This window comes from Notamacropus eugenii, chromosome 2, assembly GCF_028372415.1.
Source record: "Notamacropus eugenii isolate mMacEug1 chromosome 2, mMacEug1.pri_v2, whole genome shotgun sequence".
Classification (NCBI taxonomy): Eukaryota; Metazoa; Chordata; class Mammalia; order Diprotodontia; family Macropodidae; genus Notamacropus; species Notamacropus eugenii.
In genome coordinates this window covers 386,470,937-386,493,309 of record NC_092873.1, presented here as the reverse complement: position 1 = coordinate 386,493,309, position 22,373 = coordinate 386,470,937, and the positions used below count along the sequence as shown (strand labels likewise).

The 22,373-nt window shown below is 38.8% G+C and overlaps 1 protein-coding gene and 1 pseudogene across 2 annotated transcripts in view; both read left to right on the top strand.

The window, feature by feature from the left end:
• Positions 1 to 16,610, top strand: part of GNPAT (glyceronephosphate O-acyltransferase) — a 42,081-nt gene extending 25,471 nt beyond the window's left edge. For both annotated transcript variants that reach the window (XM_072647450.1, XM_072647451.1), the window contains exons 4-16: positions 900 to 1,029; positions 2,083 to 2,210; positions 2,507 to 2,582; positions 2,830 to 2,981; positions 3,110 to 3,240; positions 4,072 to 4,295; positions 6,717 to 6,959; positions 7,880 to 7,959; positions 13,142 to 13,282; positions 14,203 to 14,302; positions 14,385 to 14,478; positions 15,413 to 15,474; positions 16,187 to 16,610. In XM_072647450.1, the coding sequence (XP_072503551.1) occupies positions 900 to 1,029; positions 2,083 to 2,210; positions 2,507 to 2,582; positions 2,830 to 2,981; positions 3,110 to 3,240; positions 4,072 to 4,295; positions 6,717 to 6,959; positions 7,880 to 7,959; positions 13,142 to 13,282; positions 14,203 to 14,302; positions 14,385 to 14,478; positions 15,413 to 15,474; positions 16,187 to 16,230 (1,605 nt within the window). In that variant the 3' untranslated portion in view covers positions 16,231 to 16,610. The remainder of the gene's footprint in view (positions 1 to 899; positions 1,030 to 2,082; positions 2,211 to 2,506; positions 2,583 to 2,829; positions 2,982 to 3,109; positions 3,241 to 4,071; positions 4,296 to 6,716; positions 6,960 to 7,879; positions 7,960 to 13,141; positions 13,283 to 14,202; positions 14,303 to 14,384; positions 14,479 to 15,412; positions 15,475 to 16,186) is intronic.
• A 4,305-nt stretch (positions 16,611 to 20,915) lies between these two features.
• Positions 20,916 to 21,024, top strand: LOC140530711 (5S ribosomal RNA; annotated as a pseudogene).
• Positions 21,025 to 22,373: the final 1,349 nt, after the last annotated feature.

Below are 22,373 nucleotides of genomic sequence, written 5' to 3'. Positions count from 1 at the left end.
CTGCCAGGAGAACTACAGTTTGAATAAAGGGGATAGTGTTTGGAAATGGAACTGAAGAATTTGGAGGGGGGAAGAAATATAATAGGAAGCAAAAAAATGTGAGGTAGAGTTAGCAATTATAGAGGATGTTTAATTGCTAGAAATTCAGTTTTGCAAGAAAACTTGTTAACAAGATGTTTCACAAATTTCCCTGTTGCCCCACTCACCCATCCAAATACAAAAGACCAGGTCACTTTTTGGGATCAGGTCCAATCTTAGGTGAGTCCCTGTTAAGAAAGAGCTAAACTAGATATTCTAAGAAGCAAAGGTGAGGAGGTGGAACATTCCAGACATGGGAGCTACCCTGTATAAGGCTTTTAATTTTTATAAAGGTTCTGTAACACCATGAGGCATCATTGGTTTCTTTGGTTAATGCTATCTGGAAGCTTCAATGTAACCTAAATTATACATTCAATACTTTTTTTAATATGTAGATTCATTTTGTAACTTTTTGTTTCTCTATATTATTGCATGTAGTTGAATTAGTTTTAGGTTTTGTGGTATCTGGTGCCAAGAGAAGATGCAAAACTCCTCAAATTGAGGTGAACTTATATTTCTATTTTTATTTGTCCTAGAGAAAACTTTCTAGCAGCTGAGCCATGAGACTTTAAATCCTCAGTTCTCTTATACTATGGGAAATTGCTGAACTGGGTCCCTGAAATAGTATTTTTAATGTCATTTCAGATTAAATGGAAATTTGGGGATGAGGCAAAGGGCATAGATCCAAATAGATTATAGACTGGTAGTGTATTTCTACACCAAATGCACAGACATTCCATCATACTCCTTCCTTTTCTTATTTGAGACAATTTGTAAAAACAAATATAATTAAAATGGTTTTATTCTTTTTTGTTTTAAAGCTACAACGGGCTATCCAGGAGCATCCAGTTGTTCTGCTGCCTAGTCATCGAAGTTATATTGACTTCTTAATGCTGTCTTATATTTTATACACCTATGATTTACCTGTGCCGGTCATTGCAGCAGGAATGGGCAAGTATTTTGCTTTTAACAATTCATGTTCTAGATAGACAGGTCAGGAAAACAGAGAGATAATGAAACAACAACTGTGTAGATGTATAAATAGTAAATGTGCTTACCTAATAAAGTTAAACTATAACTTCCAGGGCCTTAGAAGCTCTTTAAAAATATTCTTGCAATTTCCTGTGAAGATCTTTATCTGACAATTGGAGATACTGAGGCATATAGCTGTTAAGGATCTTATCTAAGCTGTTGAGAGCTGCTCTGCCTCTTTTTATAGAATTCATAATACTATTTATTAGTGGACAGACATTTTAGCCCAATTGACAACTAGGAGGTATAGTAGATAGAGCACTGGACTTGGAGTTAAGAAGATCTGAGTCACCAGTTGTGTGACTTTGGGCAAGTAAGTCATGTCGTCTGTCTCAGTCTCTTTCTCCTCAGCTATAAAATGGGGATAATAATCACACCTCACAGGACTGTTGTGAGGATCAAATGAACTGAGTTATGTAAAGTGTTTTGCAAAACTTACAGTAGCTACATAACTGTTAGCTATAATGAGGATGAGGATGAGGATGATGATGATGGTGTTGATGGAGGAAGGGAAAGAAGGGAGGAATAGGAGTAATAGTGGATAGCACAAATCATGGCAGCCTAACCAAAATAAGTTAATCATCACATTCATGTTGAAGAAAGTATCACTTTGGAATCAATATAACCACATTGACTATTGTGAACAAAGAGTTTAGTAAGTTGTTTATAAATGTAAATTAAGCCATCCATCATTGCTCATGAATGCTGACTTCAGGCTGAGCATATTTGTAATTAGTATTGTGAAGGATTGATCAGAAAAAGTTGCTGGACCACATCTGGCACATGATTTTTATTTTCTGCCCTTATATTAGACCCAACTACTTGCTGATGTTAATCATCTTAGTGTGACTGGATCTTGGGAATATTTTACCTACATAGTATTAACTTTCACATTTGGCTATGAGTTTATATCTTTAGAAAAATTAACTATATTTGTAAATGATCATTAACATTAATGTTATGTGTTTTTAGACTTCCTGGGAATGAAATTGGTGGGTGAGCTGCTACGAATGTCAGGTGCCTTTTTCATGCGGCGTACATTTGGTGGAAATAAACTCTATTGGACTGTGTTCTCTGAATATGTAAAAACCATGTTACGGGTAAATATGACTAATTACCAAACATTTTCACATGAAGATTCAGTTATTTTCATTTAAATTTTCTATTAGATGTCATTAAAATTGTTAGAGTCTGCTAAATGGACTGCCCATCTTTTCTATTAGGGATGTACAGTCTGTATTTGATCAGTGTAGCTCCCTTAATAAATTTAAATCCTTGGTTAAATGCTACTTGGAGGGCTGAAGGAGGGAACTTAGGGAAAGGAATCTAAATAAATATTTACTACTTTGATTACTGCTACTGGGTCATTGTTTTCTTTTCTCTCTCTTTATTTAAGAATGGTTATGCTCCAGTTGAATTTTTCCTTGAAGGGACAAGAAGCCGTTCTGCTAAAACCTTGACTCCCAAATTTGGTAGGTCAGTTTGCAGATTGTAAGAGAATTGGGTTGATCTTGAAGAGGATGGAAAATATTAGGCACAGCTATTTCATTCATTCATAAAACATCATTTTTTTTCTTCCATGAACATAGTAGTAGTCTTCAGTGTTTATTTTTCTTATAGCTGGTATACAGTATATTTCAATACATATTTTTTCACTTGCACTGTGACTTATAATTTAATTATCATCAGGTAGTATGATCCATTTTCCTCTATTTGCAGGTCTTCTCAATATCGTGATGGAACCGTTTTTTAAGAGAGAAGTTTTTGACACCTACCTTGTTCCAATTAGCATTAGTTATGATAGGCCATTAGAAGAAGCTTTATATGCACATGAACTTCTAGGAGTTCCTAAGCCAAAGGAATCAACAGCTGTAAGTAAATAGCTTCATTGTTAACCATAGTGTAGTTTTTATTAAAATATTCATGCTTCTCTAATATCAATTATGTCTAATATCTAATGTCTTTTTTTGTTGTTGTTGCCCTTTGCTGCACTTCTTAGGGCCTACTGAAAGCAAGGAAGATCCTCACTGAAAACTATGGAAGCATTCATGTGTACTTTGGAGAACCGTTATCACTTCGATCCATGGCAGATGGAAAAATGAGTCGGGGTCCATATAACCTAGTCCCCAGGTACCAAGTGCTGTGTTTTAATAAACTTATGAAAAGAATAGTCCTGAATGTGACATACAGATGATTATGATACTAATGACTAGCACTTGGGATTAGAAGTTGGTTTGCTTGTATAGCAAGTTAGTGGACAGGTCAGCTTTTTGTTTCTCTCAGACTAGTTTTCAGTAATATATACATTTATTTACATATATATCTATATATCTGAGAATAGAATTATGAGACAATTGACATATATGCTAAAGAGAGTGCATGAGGTGATATATTTTTCCTTTCATAGGAGGGAGTCAGTACCAGCTTCTCCCCCAAAAAAACATTATTATTAGGAAATTATTAGTGCCTATGTGCAGAGCATTACTGATAGGCCAGCCAAATGATCTATGTATGTTTATGTCTTGGCCTGTAAAGACCATATTTTTTTGACTTTTACAAAACACTAAAAGTCCTTAATGCAGGACTCTCTAATGACAGGGCAAGGAACCTTCAACCTTGGGGCCACATGTGGTCTTCTTGGTCCTCAAGTGCGATCCTTTGACTGTTCTGTAAAACTTGCATTTAGTCTAAAGGCTGCACTTGAGGATATAGAAGACCACATGTGGGCCTCAAGGCCGCAGGTTTCCCACCTCTGCATATATAAACCTTGCAAAAATGGAAAGGTCTAAGATGACATTGTAGAAGACCATTGCAGAATGGTTCTTGTTTGAAAGCTATGAAAGTACTTTATGAAGCAGCTTTTTAAAGATAACCTACAAAGCAAAATCTGTTTCCTTTCCCAACTACTTCTCTATTCACATTGTCCTAGGTAATAATCTTTTTTCTGGCTCTTTCTTTTAGACACATCCCCCAGAAACCATCTGAGGATATGCATGCATTTGTCAGTCATGTTGCGTACAAACTGGAACTTCTGCAAATTGAAAATATGGTTCTGAACCCATGGAATCTAGTAGCCACTATATTTCTTCAGAACTTACCAAAAATGGACTTTGATGTTTTAGTTAAAAAGACTGTCTGGCTGAAAGGTTTAACACAGGCCTTTGGAGGATTTCTAATTTGGCCTGGTATGTAGAAAGTTTGAACATTTTTTCCCATTTTTGTCTTAATTTAAGAAGGTGGTGATCCTAGATTTAGAGGTACAGAGTCTCTTGTTAAAGTGCTGGACTGAAAGACAAAAAGAAATAGTATATTTGTTTTCCTCTCTAAAAAAGTGAGGTTAATATCTACAGCATATTTGCTCCATAGGCTGTTAAAAGATTTCAAAGAAGTTGTCAAGCTTTGTACAATCCTTGATTAATGCCTGTTTTGTAAATATTCTTATGCAGTTATGAACATAATCATGTGAGCATTGACTGTGGTGAAGCAAGAGTTGGAGCCCTTGAAAAGAATTTTTTAATTCACTTCCTAGGTTTGCATTTTTAAGAAATTCTCCTTAAGACTGGTCTTAACCACTTGTATAACCATATGTATACCTACCATTTAAAATGCTATGCTTTTAAAGTTGGCTTAACTACATGTGCGTAAATTATCTCTTCAGCTGCAAGAGGAACACCATTTATTGCAAAATAAGGATTCACTGTCTGGGCCTTTTTAAGATTCCCTTGTAATTAGAAATAACTACTCTTATAGGAAGGTATTTGCTTTCATCTTGTCTAAAGTTTCCTCGATTTCTAGCCTCCCCATCTTAAATTTAAAGCTTTCTATGATAGATAGTATAGAATAGAATGGAAAAGAATTTAAGTGCTTACTGTGTATCAACTTTGCTAAGCTCTGGATGGGAATACAAATAGAAGAATCACAAAGTTCCTGCCTTCAAATAGCTTACATTCTGATTGGGGGAAGGAGGGTTCAGCTGAGATAATCAGGGCAAATCAGAATTCCCAACTGAGAGTGAATATAAACATATGGAAGAGAACCCTACTTACAAGCTTCTCACCTCTGCTACCCTACCCCTTCCCCCCACCCCACCTCTGTCCCTGCGTAATAAAGCATTGTACAATCAAGGGGCACATAGTCTCAGACATTTATTAGTTGCAAGGTGTGACTTGGGCAAGTCAGTTAACCTCTGTTTGCCTTGGTTTCCTTAATTGTAAAGTAGAGATAAAAATAGCATGTACTTCTCAGGGGTTATGTGATGATCAAATGAGATAATACTTGCAAAGTGCTTAGCACAGTGCCTAATACTGACTCTTTATAAATTCTAGCTATTGTTATTATGGTTACCTCTAACAAATCTATAAGCAAACCACCTACAACTGTCTACCCAGCATGGATTGAAGGCAAGTTGCTTCCTTCACAAGGAATATCTTCTCATCATGGAGTATCATTAGATGCAAAAAAGAGTGATACAGATTTAGTCCTTAACTTCCAGGACCACAGCCTCTTTAGTTTTACAATACCACATATACTTTGTTGAAGAGATTTAATGTGACTTTTATCAGATTGCTTCTTGAACTATCTGTAATAGAATAGAAAGAGGTGAGAGCATGTAGTCTGTCTTGCATCAGTGTAAACACATGACTTGAGTTCAAAAATAGTATTTCTTTGGATAGTTACTTTTTTATTGTGGAGAATTATATTTTCTTCATCATTCATCTTCATCTGTGTAAATCCTATGATGTGTCAGAGGCTTAAGAACCTCCAAATTGATCACAACAAACTTTCATTTCCTTCTTAAGACATTTATCATTAAATCCTAGAATGATACTGCCCCAATGGCATTTAGCAATCAGCTAGTCCAACTTCCATGAAAATATACCACCAGTTGATAGGGGATAATATGAAGTGTCTGTCCACTGTTAATGCAAACTAGAACATTTACATCTTAGTCTCTTTGGTTGATTTTCTTTCATAAATCTACGAAGCATGTTTTGAACTTGTACTGGCTTGAGATGATACCTCAGTGGGAAGAAATCATGCAAACTTTTCACCTTTTTGATCAAGACACTTTCCATCATTTTCCCCACATATATAAAGCCAGTGGTGTACACAATACAGATACTGTCATTTGGGAATGCTGATTTTAAGGTGGCATGCTAAATATGTTTTGTACACATAATCATTTATTAGATATATATGTATATACATACATATATATCAATCTCTTTTTAATAGAGTTTTAGTTTTTATGTGGGCTATTTTTGGTTTTGGTTTTTGGTGGGTCAAAATGATGGTTGAAGTGTGGCATTCTTTATTTTTAAAAACTCTTCAGTTGAAGAGGTAGATCAGGTGATGAAGAGAAATGTTTTTAAACATTAGAACCAAATCATACAGCATTCTTGGGTGGTTGACACATCTTTATTTTTATTCTTGACAAAGAGGGATGATTTAAGAATGTGTGATAAATGTTGTAAAGGCCTTAGAGGATAGAATGTGTTTAGAAATCCCTTAGAACCTTAAAAATTATTTACAAGATCTAAACACAAATGAAGTCCTGTCCATTTCCTTTTGTCTTTTGCCTGTATCCTCTGTCCTTATGTGTGCAGATAATATAGCTGCTGATGAAGTTATACATTCTTCCCTTCTTCTGCATTATAACATCGTCAGTCTTACCAAGGATCAGGTGGTTCTGAAAGAGGAAAGTGGAGAACAAGAAATTGCTGAAGGACTCGTTTTCCAGCATATTACTATCCTCATGTGTGTGGCCTACAGGAATCAGCTGCTTAATATTTTTGTCCGTCCTTCTTTTGTGGCTTTATCACTGCAGATGACACCTGGTTTCAGGAAAGGTAACTTTCCAGAATATAATTTTTGTTTGAAAAAGGTTTGTCCATAATTTGTAGTGATTGCAGCCTTTTTGATGTCCTATCTTCCTTACTGCCATATATTTAATTACGTGGACTAGGGAACCTGTGGTATCCATACCACCTTAAAGCTACACCTAGGTACATAACCACCTAATTCCTTCTACTTTCAAATTTAGAGTTCTTTGGGACCATCTCATCTGGTTCGTTCCCTTCATTTTACAAGTAAGAAAACTGATCACTTGAAGTGGTATGACTTCCACCGGAAAAATACATAAAAGATGGAGAACTAATCATTCAGCCAACATATTTATTCACTAAGTGCCACGTTAGATCCTCTGGGCTACAAAAGTCCTTTCCATTAAGGAGTTTACAGTCTAGGTGAGAAGACAAGGTATGCCTAATAGTCATGTCTAGTGACAGAATTGTATATCAGTATGTAATGTACTGAAAAGGACAAAATGCAGGGAAGATGAGAGCAGCAAGTGAATGAGATCCTAAGATTCCTTCTTTCTCCATCAGGAAATTGGTGGTCTGGGATAAGTAGAAGGGAAATATGAGAGCCTTCTAAGGAATTTTGGTGAGCAACCTAAAACTTTGTTGATTATAAGTTCAATCTAAATAGAAATCTGGCTGTCTGCAGCTGTAATCATTAAAAAATTGGGCTGCACTGAGGAAATTTAATAATAGATATTGAAACTCATGTAAATTTTATCACATGGATGTTTTCAACTTCTTTGAGTAGAACTGAGTTCTCATTTCTGGAATATATGAGTAAGAGTTGGGACAATGTCACCTTTGAAATGTTGCATTTTATTCCATAGATTGATTAGTATTTTCTAAAGATTTTGTTGGCTGCCTTGAAAAAAGAGTATTGTAAACTTTGGTAATGAACTTATTTCCAGAGGACATCTACAGCTGCTTTGACTTCCTACGTGATGTGTTTTCAGATGAATTCATCTTCTTTCCAGGAAATGCACTGAAGGTAACGCTTTTATAAACAAAACAGCATATTTGTAGCTTGAGTTCTGATGCCATTAGTTACTTAGTGTGTCAGGGTTCTGAAAGAGGATAGGCTATATGTGGTTTATCATTATTCTAAACCCAAGCATTTCTAACTTACAGATGTGTTCAAATTAACATTGTTCTCATGCTCTCAGATATCTCTACTCCAAGATAATTTTGAGGTAACATTTCCAGGAATCTTGAACAAGGAAAAGTTCACAATTGGTTAAAATACAATTTTTATTAACATTCTACTCCATCAGTAATAGTACCTTTTCCCTTATTCCAAATAATATGGTACTGGGGTTCTTAACTATTTTCTTGTCATGGATCCATTTGGCAATCTGTGAAGCCTATGGACCTCTTTTGATGATAATGTTTTTAAATGCATAAAATAAAATCAGAACAAAAGGGAAAAAATGCAAGAAAGAAAAAACAAAAGTGAAAATAATATGCTTCAATCTGTATTTAGACTCCATAGTTCTTTCTGTGGATGTGGTTAGCATTTTCCATCACAAGTCTTTTGGAATTGTCTTCTTTTCCTTAGTTTTTATTCTTATCTTTTATGCACTTTTCTATATTTTGCTAACACGCAAACTGGAAAGGACTTTAGCTAAATATTTATTTCTTAATATTTTTAGATCAATTCTAAAGAGTAGGCTGTTAATATATTTATGAGGCTAGTATACTTTTTGTAAGAATAGGATATCAATGCAAATGTTCTCAAAGAAGCTTTTTTCCAGAAAGCTGTTAGGTAAGACACATTTCACTTTGTAGTGATACACTTGGTAAACATGGTTTCAACAAATGAAAATTTTAAAAGAGAAGGAATTTCATAGGGATGAAATTGTGTGAGCTAGTGTGGCACAAGTAAAGAGAGGCAAAAGTGACTAAGAAGAAATAGCAATATTGTCTAGACAATGCTAAGACGCCCAGTTAGAATGATTCAGAGACACCTGGAGAGACCAAGTCTTGAAGCTCCAGTGCCTAAGAAAACTATAGCTAACTGGTATACAGACATGGAGAATAGAATGACCAAACAGAGAATGTTTGTGGACAATATTTTCTAATACCCCATGATGCATTTAAATGAACTGTGTCCTTGTCCTACTATATTAAGGCTGAAGGGGGGAGTAAAGGGGCATTTGACTTTTGTCTCTCTCAACATGAGGGGGTCACCATCCAGGCATGGGGGCCAAACACGCTTGCTACCTTACTCAGATCATCACCATTTACTTCACATTCTGCTCAATTAAATGTCCTTTGCTTTAGAGTAATATGTCATTTGGTCTGATCTGGTATAGAGATACATTGGGATAGGAGTTCAGAGCTGCAGTTTTGAATAAGTAAAGTGCTTCCAAAAGTTCTCTATATCTAGTTGTGGCTAAGGAGGTGGCAGTATTTGAGGGGATGGGAGCAGTTGGCTATATAAAATGGACCTTGAGTCTGTACAAATTGCATGCACTTCTTCAGTGATGATGGTAATGGCAGAAAATATTGTAAAAGGAGCTAGGTATCAGACAGTTTTAGAAATTTACTGTTGGTATTCTAAATATAAGAACATTGTTCAGCAACTCAGTGAAAATACTATTGGAATAATTGAACAATAACAATCTTGATATAGTAACCACAAATGAAGCCAGAAAATGAAGATGTTTCACCTAAATGGAAAGAAAGCTCACAAGTTCTCCTAAGTAAAACCAATAAAAGAATTGATAGATTCGATTTTATCATTTCTTCAAAGGAAAAATAGACATCCTTTTTGGGGAACAATTACTCATCTTAAATTACAGTGCTCATAAGAAGCTTATGTGCCAAAATCTGCAAAGATGGAGGAGGTAGAGAAATTCTACGAAGACCATAAGATCCTCCAAACTCAGTCAGCATATGTTGTAATACTTGTACAGCCTCTGTTATGAAGGTGGATGGCAAAAGTTTGAACGGAAAGGGTGGAGTCAAGTGTGCTGGAAATATAGCTGAAGATCAAGAAACGGAAGAGACCCAAAGTTTGGAGACTACATAGAAACCTCATAACTTTATATAATGAATATTTTCCTTAAAAAAATGCGAAGAATGACTAGATACTGTGAACATTGAATAGTATCACAAGAAACTAAATTGAAATCCTAAAATGGAATCTTAACAGATAGAAAATAACTGGTTATTGATGGTGAAGTAATTTTTTAAAAAATGTTATCTTTCATTTTTACCTTGACTTAATTTCCCTCAAACCCTACATTGTAATATAAAAAAGGACGAGAGAGCAGTTCAGTATAGCTAACCAACACAGTATTTGACATCCATAATCTTCTCTCTCTGCAAAAAGAGGAAATGGATTTTCTCAGTTATTCTCTGGGGCCAAGCTTGCTCATTTATTGTAAAGCCTTTAAATGAACTGCTCATTTAATGCATTTACTAGACAGTGTTCAGTTTCAGGTTTTTGTACTTCAGTTTATATTGTTGTAGTTATTACATACATACATATATATAGTTTTCTTGGTGCTACCTAGTTCATTCAACACCAGTTCATAAAAGTTTTCTGATGTTTCTCTGAATTCTTCATATTTATTGCTTCTTATAAAATACATTACTATTATATTGCATTCATATACTACACTTTGACTATTCTTCAATTAATAGGCATCTTCTGTGTTTCCAGTTCTTTTTTATTATAAGAAATGCTATCATAAATATTTAGTGTATGTGGGACATTTCTTTCTGTCTAACCTCCCTGGGGCATATACCTAGCCTTTGGGGGTCTAGGTCAGAGGGTATGGAATTTTTAGTCACTTTTTTAAAGCACAATTCAATAATTCTTTCTGGAAAGATTGACTCAGTTCACAACTCTATCACAAATAAATGTGTGCCTGCCTTGGAGCCATTTCTTAATCAGCTGTCTGTATGTAGTTAGACCATTCACTTGTTAAGAGTAGTGATCAGAAGCAACATTGAATTTTTAAAAATGACATTATGTGATGAAAACAATTCTCATTTCAGCCATATTTAAACAAACTTGTTTTTTAATTCAACTTTATTTTCACTTCCTAATTTATTCCATTCCCTTTCCCCTCTCCTATCCATTGAGAAGGCAAGAAAAACAAAACAAATATGCTTAGCTAATCAAAACAAATTCCTGAATCAGCCATGTTTGAGAGAGAGAAAGAAGAAAGAAAAGAAAATGTCTTTAAGTCTGCACTGTGAATCCATCACCTCTCTGTTTGGAGGTGGATAGCATGTTTCATTACAAGTCCTCTGGATTTGTGATTGGTCATTGATCTGATTTCCTAAGTCTTTCACAGTGAAACAGATTATTTTTAAGAAGGCATAGTGGATAAAGGAACACAGATATGGGCCATTACAATTTCTTATGGAAGTTTAAACAGTATAAATCACCAGTCAGAAAGCTAAAAAAGCCTAGAAACCATCTAAGTCAACAAATCTTTGATCTCCTTGCAAAGTGGAGAAATATGTTAGCCAAAGGTGAATACAAATTTGTTGCAAAATCCTAGGGTGGTTGGAGGGAAATGTGAATTATATGAGTAGTGCTCCAGCACTCAAATGGCCTCTCTGATCACATCAGTTCTGAAGTTTCTTCCAGTGATGAAAATAAAATCTCCTCCATGCCTACCTAAATTTATTCTTGTTCATGTCCTTCTATATGTTTATCACAGAAGGTCCATCTTATGTACTGGAAGCCTTCTTGATTTCTTTTATATTGAGGGACTGTAGAGCCATAGTGAGTGATAATTATATAATTATATTGGAGACAAAACTGTGATTGACTGTTGTGGGGAAGGTGTGATGCAGTGCTATGACCCATCTTCTGATTAGTTAATCTCACAGTCCTTGGGATCATGCCATGGCCCCCAGTGAACTCATATCACCACATTTCCTTACTATACTATCTCTTGCCACTGCTAGCTAGGTTGTGCAAGAGTTGACCCCTCATGTTGACATAATCCAGATCCCAGAAGTAGCTATGTCCCTCACCCTAGCATCCTCATACCCTGCTTCTTAGATCACCTTTTGGGTACAAGAGGCCCCCCTCAGTAGGTAGACTCTGTGCTCTAGGTCAGTGACTCTATACCATCCCCAAACTACCTTTTTATTTTCCGTGGTATAGTAGGTTGCATAGGATGACTACATATGGATGGGTTCCAGTATGCATCACAGTTCTCATTTTTTTTCTCCCATAATCCACCCAGTCTTCTAAATTTCCTGAGGGCACCATCATTCTTACAGTCACTCAAGTTCACAACTTTAGTGTCATTCTCAACTCCACACTCTCCCTCACTTCACATATCCCGTCAGTTGCTAAGTCTTATCATATTGAGCTTATATGATCTCTTGTTTCCGTCCCTTTCTACTCAGAGCAAATACCCTGCATCAGATCCTTATTGTTTCTTATCCAAACTATTGAAATACCCTCTTAATTGGTTTTCCTGCCTCAAGTGTTTCCCCTTCCAATCTATATTCCATTCAGTTGTTAAAGTGATTTTCTTAAAATGACCATGTCACTCCCTCATTGACTCTAGGATCAAATAGTACTGCACCTTTGCCTCATCCTCCATTAATTTCCATTTCTATATGCTTTATAGCATACATAATTATTAGCACAGTAGGGCATGTATGAAGTTGTTAAATATGGAAATATATACATGGAGGATATGCTCAAACAGTTTTTGGTAATAGGAGCACATTATCAAAAGAGGTAGGAGACCACAACTCTAGAAGACTGATTAAGGTGAAACTTAACTCAGATCAGGATATGCCAAAGATAAAAATTTCTGTTTAAAATTACAAGGCCTGGCTATGCTAAACTAAGAGCAGACATCGGTTTGCTGGTAATGTGGTAGATTCCTTTATATGACTGACAGGTAAACTTGGTCCATAGGAAGCTATAGCAATTTTCAAAATATTACCAAAAAAAATTACTTTGGATTGTTTGAAAAAACCAAACATGCGTTTTAGGGGGTTATCTACCAAAATGTCACCAGGTCTGCCAATTCCCTTTCCAATTTACTTTTGAAAGGTTATACAATTAACTGCAATGTTGGTTTTTCCTAGGAGAAGGAGGACTGGCTGCACTTGTTGAGGGTGGTAGTCCACTTAGCTCCCCAGGTGGCAAGTATGATTTTCTATTTCCTTTTGCCTCTTTTCAGGATTTTGAAGAAGGCTGTTACCTGCTTACTAAAAATGAAACCATTCAAGTGACTCCACAAGACATTTTAGTTACAGACAAAGGAGATACTGTGGTATCATTTTTAGCATTACTCTTTAAGCCCTTTGTGGAAAGTTATCGGGTATGTAATTGTTGATAAATTTTCATCTTTCTCCTTTTTCTCCCGTCCCACCAAAAATTCTAGGCATATTTTTTCTCAGAATTTGACCTGTCTTCTATCAGATGATATGCTTTGATAAGAGACTGCCCTGCCCATTCACCAGTATTTTGGGTCCAGCAGTAGTTGACAAGGGAAGTTTCAAGTAGGGTTCGAGCCTCTCTGCCTCATTGAACTGTCTCACATATGGGTTCAAAAATGACTAGATGTTTTTACACCTTAGCCAGAGAAGAGAAAAAGCAGCCCACTTTGTGTTACCTATGGGAATTTTTAAAAACCTATGGATATCCTTCCAACTTGTTTAGGTGCCTTGTTGACATGGTGTCTCAGTGAAGCTTCTCTTAACCAAAGGTTTCATATCTCTATCAAGGCTCATCCATTCACTTTATCCTTGCATAGTGCAAATATGCATAAATGTGAAGCATATACATATTTCACAGAATCTCAAAGTTAGAGGGGACTTCTGAAGGTTCTAGTCGGAACTGTTAACTGAGAATGTAATCTATGTACAGTTATCCAACCCTCACTTGAAGACCTCTGATGAGAAAGAAGCCTGTACCTACTGAGGTAAATCCGTCTATTTTTGGAGAACATCAGTGGTTAGGAAGTTTGCCCTTCAGTTGAGATAAAAGCTGCAGCCTCTGCAACCTTCACCCATTGTTCCTAGCTCTTTACCCTCCAGGGCCAAATGGGACAAGTCTCATACCTCTTATGATTGATCTTTGGATAACGAGCTGTCTTGGCAGTACCTTTGACTCTCTTAACTAAATTAAGAGAATGATGGTTCTGCCATTATACCACCAAATCCTATAATACAGATATAGTCACTGATGGTGTTTAAAAATCTTTTTTTTCTTTCTCTTTTCCCCCACTTTAAAATTCAGATAATTTGCCAGTATCTCGTGAAAGAAGAAAATGAATGCTTCACTGAGAAGCAGTACTTAACTGGACTCAGAAACTATACTTACCATCTTCTTGAATCAGGTCAGTTTCACAATCAGTGGGGGGTAACTTCTTTCAATGGGTAACCAAAAAGCCCACTGACTTTCACTTGTCCTCTTTTTAGGAGACTGTCAGTGTTATGAGCTGCTTTCTTCTGATGTGCACAAAAACGCATTAGTGGCTCTTGTTCGACTGGGCGCAGTATCAAAAAACAAGTCGTAAGTGGCATGATGTTGCTGGTGGTTCTTTGGGCAACAGATCGTAACTGATGTTAACTTTTATATGAAAACTAGTTAGTTGCACCTACATGTATGTTGATTCATTGTGCATCATGTGTATGTGATTTAGATAAGTGAGACAGATGATACAATGTATTTGCATTTATTTACATTCAAAGAGGATTCAACTGTATGTGTAGCAATTACTAATTAGCCAAACATGCAACCCTTTTTGTACTGTAGATACAAAGACTCTCCCTTAATTAGTTCTGCCACAAGAAATGAATGTTTAAAAAAAAAAGCAAATCTATGACCTGTCAACTTTGTATCAAAAGACAATCATGTAGGGTGAGTCATCTCATATTTTGTGAACAATTCAGCCACCTGATATTTGCTCAGTTAGATTCACATGGCAACCCAAGACTTCTGAGAACTGGACTAAGGCTTTTCTTGGGCAACATTGCAACCAAAAAAGTGTATCTTTAGATCTTCAGGTTCTCTTGTGTGTTTTTCAAATCAGTCCTTCCTCAGAGCTAGGGCTCAGGGACTTCTTGTTTGTTTTCTTCATTCCCTTGCCCCCCATGGAAATCTGATTTCTGGATAAGATTTGGCAAATTGATTCACTTCAGGGTATAAATGATAGATATCACTTAATGTGTTAACCTTCTTAAGAGAATATGCCTTTTAGTGAGTGCCTTGACTCTCTTAACTATGGTGAGAGGAATGAAGCTGGAGGTGAGAACTGAAAAACTGAGCTACACTTTGGGAGGGTTCCTGTGAAATGACACCATGAGGATAATATCAGCATCACTTATTATTAAAGTTTCTCCTGTGTAAGACAATTTAAAATTGTTGCTTATATACTAGTAATATAGCTATAATACATTATTTGCCTCTTTTTTTGGGAAATAACATTATTAACTTTTCCTCTTAGAACTGATGAGTATACATACAAGGTAAATGATGAAGCCACCATAAAGTTGGAAGAAATGCTTGGTAAGTTTCACTTATCAAAAACTGATAGCTGGTTTTGGTGTCACATGCCTATAACCCCTGGGGATTCACTGGGAAGGCTCATGAAAAGAGATCACTTGAGCTCAGGAGTTAGGAGTTGGAGAAAGACTAAGCTGGTCAGGTGTCTTCTCTAAGTCCATCATCGTTATAAGGAACCCCCAGGGTCAGGGGGCACCAAGTTGCCCAGGAGGGGCCAGACAGCCTGGCTTTCTCATAAGTGGTGGGACTAGGTCTATGAGTGAACACTGGACTTCCAGCCTGGAAGTTATAGGAAGACCCAGTATCAGCAACAACAAAAAAGTCATAGCGTTTTATGTGTTTATTGGTATTTATAGTAGAAAGCAATGGATAGAGTGCTGGACATGGGCTCAGGAAGACCTGGGTTGAAAAATTCCCTTTTTTGACACAGTGGGAGAATCTCCAGAGTTGGCTGAAAATTTCATCAATGTGATTTCTGGTACTTAGGTTTATACTTCATCATCAGTCAATACTGAATATATTTCCAATTTGATAGGACCTACCAACACATAAGGCCTTCTAGCATAGAATTTAAAATTAATTTGAGGGGTTGATGAATGAGGTGTCCTTGATTGGTGGAATAATGCTTCAAAGCATAATACATAAGGAAACAGTGACATGAATACTGTTTATTTCATTATTACATGATGAGTACTATCTTGTCACTCTCTCTTAGGTGCCAAAACACCCATAGGAAAACCAGTGACAGCAAGACTTTAACCTTTCCCTGCAATTGGATGAGAAAGAATGTTGAAAAATGACTATTTAAAAACAAAGCAGGAATTCAAAAGAAAATACATTACCTTTCATCCCTCTGACTTCTTTGGAAGTATCTAATAAAGGAGGAAAAGGGGTTCAACTGAAGTAATGAGTGTGGGCCTTTGAACTCTAATGCTAAAAACTGCATTTGTGTCATCTTCCCTGAGTGTTTTTGAATAAAATATTCTTTTGGATACATATTTGGAAAAAAAATAGCACAACTACTACTCCACTACCAACTCTCAGCTTCTTACATAGAGGTATTCCATTTCTGTAGATTAATTCATTAATGTGTAACTTAGAAAATAAAATGTTTAAATAAAAAAAGAAAGATATGGAAAGGGATTGGTCATCTATTCCAATTGTAATGCCTTCTTTAAAAACAATTGCTTACAAATACCATGATAAAATATAGATATAAATCAATGTAAATGCCAAATTATTATTCCCAAATAGTGATCTAAAGCTCCATTATATTTAAATTGCTCACAAGAGCTGACAAGATATAAAACTCAAAGCATAAAATGAAAATATAATATGCTTTGGATCTATAACAAAAGGAAACCTGTGGAAGCTAACGTATTCATTCTAAGGACATAGCTACTAGTTATAAGAAGAGTGGTGGGATGGGAACTCACCAACTGAAAGAAATTTTAAAAAAAATTTTCTCGAAAGGTAACCGTTTAATTTAGCTGCTCTAGCATTACTTTCCTCTCTTCTGCAGGATTAGGAACACTGTTCCATTATGCTTTTTAAGCGAAGGTGTGAAATGGCTATCCTTTCCAATATTTTTTGTACTTGAATTTATATCCCTGAATCACTGTTCATAGTGGGAGGGTCAGAATTCTCCTTGCTCCCCATTGCCACATGAGACTACCCTTCTACCATCTTCACACACTTACCTCAACTTTTTTGAAATTAATTCAATATATATTTGTCATTCAATCACAATTCTGTTAGCTATTGACCTCCAGAAGACCCTCCTTTCTTAATGAATTTAGTGCTTATAGCTCAGTCTTTCTCTCCTTCCCAATTATGTCATTTATACTAGGACTTTGACAAACATATTGATACTACTCCATACAACCTAACTAATCTTCCACAGTTACGTACTCATCGCCTGTGACCTATTCTTCCATCCCACCAAATCTACTCATAGAAATAGAAATGGATATATAATTGATCTTAAATGGATATACAATCAATCTTGGCCAACATTCACTTAAAGAACTCAGAAATTCCTGTGGTCATCATTTGATATTACACCTTTACTTCTGCCTTACAACTTCCCATATGTTCATCTTGCCATGACTTCCAGTCTCTTGACTCCTCAGGCCTTACCCAAGGTATCACCACTGCATGGGCTATATAGAATATGCACCTCCCTTCCAAAATATGACTCATTGGTGCATTAGTTCAATTCTAAGCCATCCACCACTCTGAAGTCACTGTCCTCTTTATGCTGTCACTGATCTTGACCTGCCAACCTGCAACTTTGGACTTTTCCCGACATACACTACCTTCAATTCTATTCATGCGCTGCTGAAAGAAACTGGAGAAATAAATTAAACCAATACTGACCGAGTCAAACAAACAAACATATGTTACATAATTTCAATTAGGCTCTCAACTGCTGCCCAGCAACTCTTACATTAGTCTTTTATAATTCCCTAATCCATCTATTTAGCCTGTTTACCACAGCAAACCTTTTCATCCTCCCCCTACCAAACCTCCCATAGCTCACCTTTGACATTGTTAATCACCCTCCCAGGAATCCCCTTTGACATTTTCAATCACCCTTTTTCTCTTATTTTTCTTTTTCTTTTTTTTTTTAATTATTTTTTAATGTTTAACAATCACTGCCATACAATTGAGATTTTATCCCCCCCCATACCTACCCCCTACTACCCCCCTCCCTCCCCACGACTGCATACTATTCTGTATAGGTTCTACATATACTTTCCTATTGAGTACATTTTCACTATAGTCATGCTATGTAGTCAGACTAAAATAAATGGAAGAAATCATATAACAAATCAAAACATGATACACAAAAACATACACATACACAAACATGATCTGCTACATTCTGCGAATGACTTCCATATTTCTTTCTCTGAGTGTGGAAGGCATTTTGCCTTAGAGAACCACCATTGGGATTTTTTTTTTTAAGAAGTTCTTGCGTTATTATGAAATTCCAAGTCTACTAGAAAAAACTCTTGCACACTGTGGTCGTTGCTGTGCACAAATTTCTCCTGGTTCTGCTCCTTTCACTCAGCATCAGGTCATATAAGTCCTTCCAGGCCTCTCTGAAGTCTTCTTGTTCATCATTTCTTATGGCACAATAGTACTCCATTACATTCATATACCATAATTTATTCAGCCATTCCCCAATTGATGGACATCCCCTTGACTTCCAGTTTTTGGCAACTACAAAGAGTGCTGCTATAAATATTTTTGTACATGTGGGACCCTTTCCCATTTTTATGATCTCTTGGGGATACAGTCCTAGTAGCGATATTGCTGGGTGAAAGGGTATGCACATTTTTGTAGCCCTTCTCTTATTTTTCATAACACTGCTCTCTGATCCAGTATTTCTCAGTTTTCTGTGCTATATCTTCTTTCAGGTCACATACTCTAACTGGGTGTTCCCCAAAACTCTGTCCAGTGCCTTCTGTACATTTGGTGATCTCATGAACTCCAAGGAATCTCAGATCTGTTTATTCAGCCCTAACTAATTTGTCTCCTGACCTGCAGTGGTGCATATCCAGCTGCCTGTTGAACACCTGGAACTGGGTTGTGATAAGACACATCTTAAATTCAACATGTCCTAAATGGAAGTCATCTTTTCCTCCTAAATCCTCCTGTTTTCCTAATTTGTATATTAATCTTAAGGCTACTAATACCTACGCAGTCACTCAGACTCAACCTAGGTGTCAGCTTGAATTCTACTCGCAACAACCATATCAAATTTCTTACCAAGTGCTGTGAAGATTATCTTCATAACATCTCTCCCATTTCCCCTCTTCTGTCCTCTAATATCACCACCACCCTGGTGAAAGGCCTTATAATGTTGATGTTAAAATAGCCCTCTGTTTAGTCTCCATGTCACAAATCATTTCCCAACAACAGTCCACCCTCCATTCAATTGTCAGTGATTTTCAGTCTGACTATCACAACTATTTGATTTTAAAAGTGTCATCTTACTACCTTAGGGATAAACCATAAAACCCTCTGTTTGACTCTTAAAGCCTTTGGAAACCTGTGTCACTTTCCCACGTTGCCTTCTTGTACCCTGCTCACCATATAATTTGGGATTCAGTGACAATAGTCTCCTCCCTATTTAAGGGGGTAGAGGGATGTGGGGAAGGGGGCAGAGATAAAACAATGCAGCACCCAGATCTACTTTTTCTAGCTCTTTCCATTGCCTAGAATTATCTCTCCTCATCTAGAAACCAAGATTTTTTCTCAGGTTATATAAAATCCCATCTGCTACAGGAAGCCTTTCCTGGTGCTCCTTAAAGATATTTTCACTCTAAAAGTATCTCTTTTATGGATATTTGAATACTTAGTCATTTAGTTATTATAACATATATTCCTGCCCTACACCCCTGTACTGAGAAGTCCTCTAGGCCAGTGACTGTTGTTGCTTTTCTTTGTATCTTCAAGCATTTTCCACCATACCTGGCACTTAATAAGCCTGGACAGAATGCACTCAACTAGATCTAATTACCTAGTCAAACAAGGAGTCATAGAAAAATCTACCTCATAGAGAGGTAAAAGAAAATATGCAGGAACCATGCAACTGGCAATCAGTCAGCGGATACATATAAAATAACTTAGACCTTTGCTCCATGAAAGAAGTACACAGATGCTCACCAGAATGCATATCAGGTGATTTAAGAGTCCTAATACACAAACTGCTAAATCTCACAACTAAATAGTAAGGTTGTACAAAAACAGAAAGAGGCAAAGAACCTCCTCAGATGACTAGGAGAAGAAAAAGGATATCATCTCTGGATTTTGAGAAGAAGACAGAATTAGAAAACAGGACAAAAGAGCCTAAAAAGGTAGAAATTGTCTGAAGTTGTTTCTGCGGAGTGTTAGGGGAAAAAATGAGGGGGAAGATAATTAAAATCATTAATCTACAAGGTATTACACCTTGATGAATGGCTGGACGCCTACGAACGTTAAGTAAAGGTAAAAAAAAAAATAAGAATCAGAAAACATGAATCATGAAATAAATGACCTAAGGGTCACTACAGTAAGACGAATTAGAAAAAGGTCACGAATTCATCCAACGTTTTCGTTTTACATTTCCTTCTGAGTTTGGATAAGTGGGCAGGAAGTTGAAGGAGAAGAGAGGGTGCAAAAAAAGATAGGGAAACAGAGTGCGTGTGTACGTAGGGGATTACGGGGGGAAGGGGATTGTGTGGTACCGAGACAGGACCTGCTAGGACAAACATCTGGCTTGGGATCCAGGGAAAGCCAGGGTAGGCACAAAGAAGGGCACAAGGGTTCCAGCCAAGGATGACCAGACCAGAGAGAGAGCGTGCTTTGTGCTGGAGAGGGAAAAGCCCGTTGGGCGGCGGCGCGGGAGCGGGCGCGGGCGCGAACTCTTGGGGATACCAGGACCAAGTCTGGCTGTCTACGGCCATACCAACCTGAACGCGCCTGATCTCGGAAGCTAAGCAGGGTCGGGCCTGGTTAGTACTTGGATGGGAGACCGCCTGGGAATACCGGGTGCTGTAGGCTTTTCTTTTTCAACCCTTTTCCTGGAGGTCCAGTCACGGCCGGCCGCCCGCCCGCCCCGACGCTCGGGCCACACAGCTCCAGCTCCACGCGCTCTCTCCGCGGCCCTGGCACCCGTCGGGCCCAGGCCCCCCTGCCCCCACCTCCCGCCGAGACGCGCCCGGGGCGCGCCCCCGCGCTGCCCTCCTTTTCTGGATGCACTTCTTCACTCACTCGCTACCTCCCTCTCCCAACCCCAAATCATCCTGCACTCCCTCCCTCCCTCACGGAGTCCTTCCTTCATTCCCTTGCATTCATTCCCTGGGCTGCGTCCATCCCTTGGAGTCCATCCGTTCACTCACTCACTCACTCACTCACTCATTCACTCACTCATTCACTCACTCATTCACTCACTCATTCACTCATTCACTCATGCACTCATGCATTCATTCATTCATTCATTCATTCATTCATTCATTCATTCATTCATTCATTCATTCGCCCTTTCGCTCTTTCGCTCATTCACTGCAGGCTTCCTTGGGTTTTCTTTGGGCACGCGCGTGTTTCCCCCAGTGGGCAGGGCTGGCTAGTGGAGGAAGCACCTCTGGGAGGCGGCAGCGGCCGGCTGGGAGCTGGGCGAGGGGCTCCGCGCTGGGCGGGGGAGGGGGTGCGGGGGTGCGGGGGTCCAAGAAAGGGCTCGACGGTGCCGGGCCGGCCAGATCCCCGAAGCGAAGGGCACAGAGGAGCGGCTGGGGACGCCTAGAGACCCCCACGCTCTAGGGTCCGGCTGAAGGGGACGCGGTCAAGCGAGGGAGGACCCGGGGACCACACGGGGGTCTGAGCGGCGGCCCTGGGCCCCGCGGAGCGCGCAGAGCGATGCACGCGCGGGCAGGAGCGGCGCCGGGACGTGCCCAGAGCCCGGAGACGCAGGGCCTGGCTCGCGGGCATGCGGGAGGCGGGCGGGCCGTGGCCCCGAGGGGGGCCTGGAGACGAGATGGGAGAGAGGGCCGGGACTGGTGGCCGGGCACGGAGGGGCCGCCTCCTGGGCGCGCGCCCGCCGGGCCCCAGGCTCCCCCGGCCGTGGCTAGGTGGCGGCAGGGGCGCGCGCTGGCGCCGGACCCGGGCGGTGGGGGAGGAGGAGGGGGCGGGCCGGAGCAGGAGGGAGGGCCAGGGTTTGGTCAGGCTGCTGGAGGAAGCCCCTCTTGGGGAAGCGGCCAGCGAGCGGTCGGGCCCGCGAGCGTGCCAGCGGGGCTGGGCGCAGGCAGGCAGCGGGCCGTGGGTGTGGCCCCGCGTGGGGAGCGGACCGGAGAGAGAGCCGCCTGGGCGCTGGGGGGGCGGGCCGGTGAGCAGCCCGTTGGGCGGCGGCTTGGGCG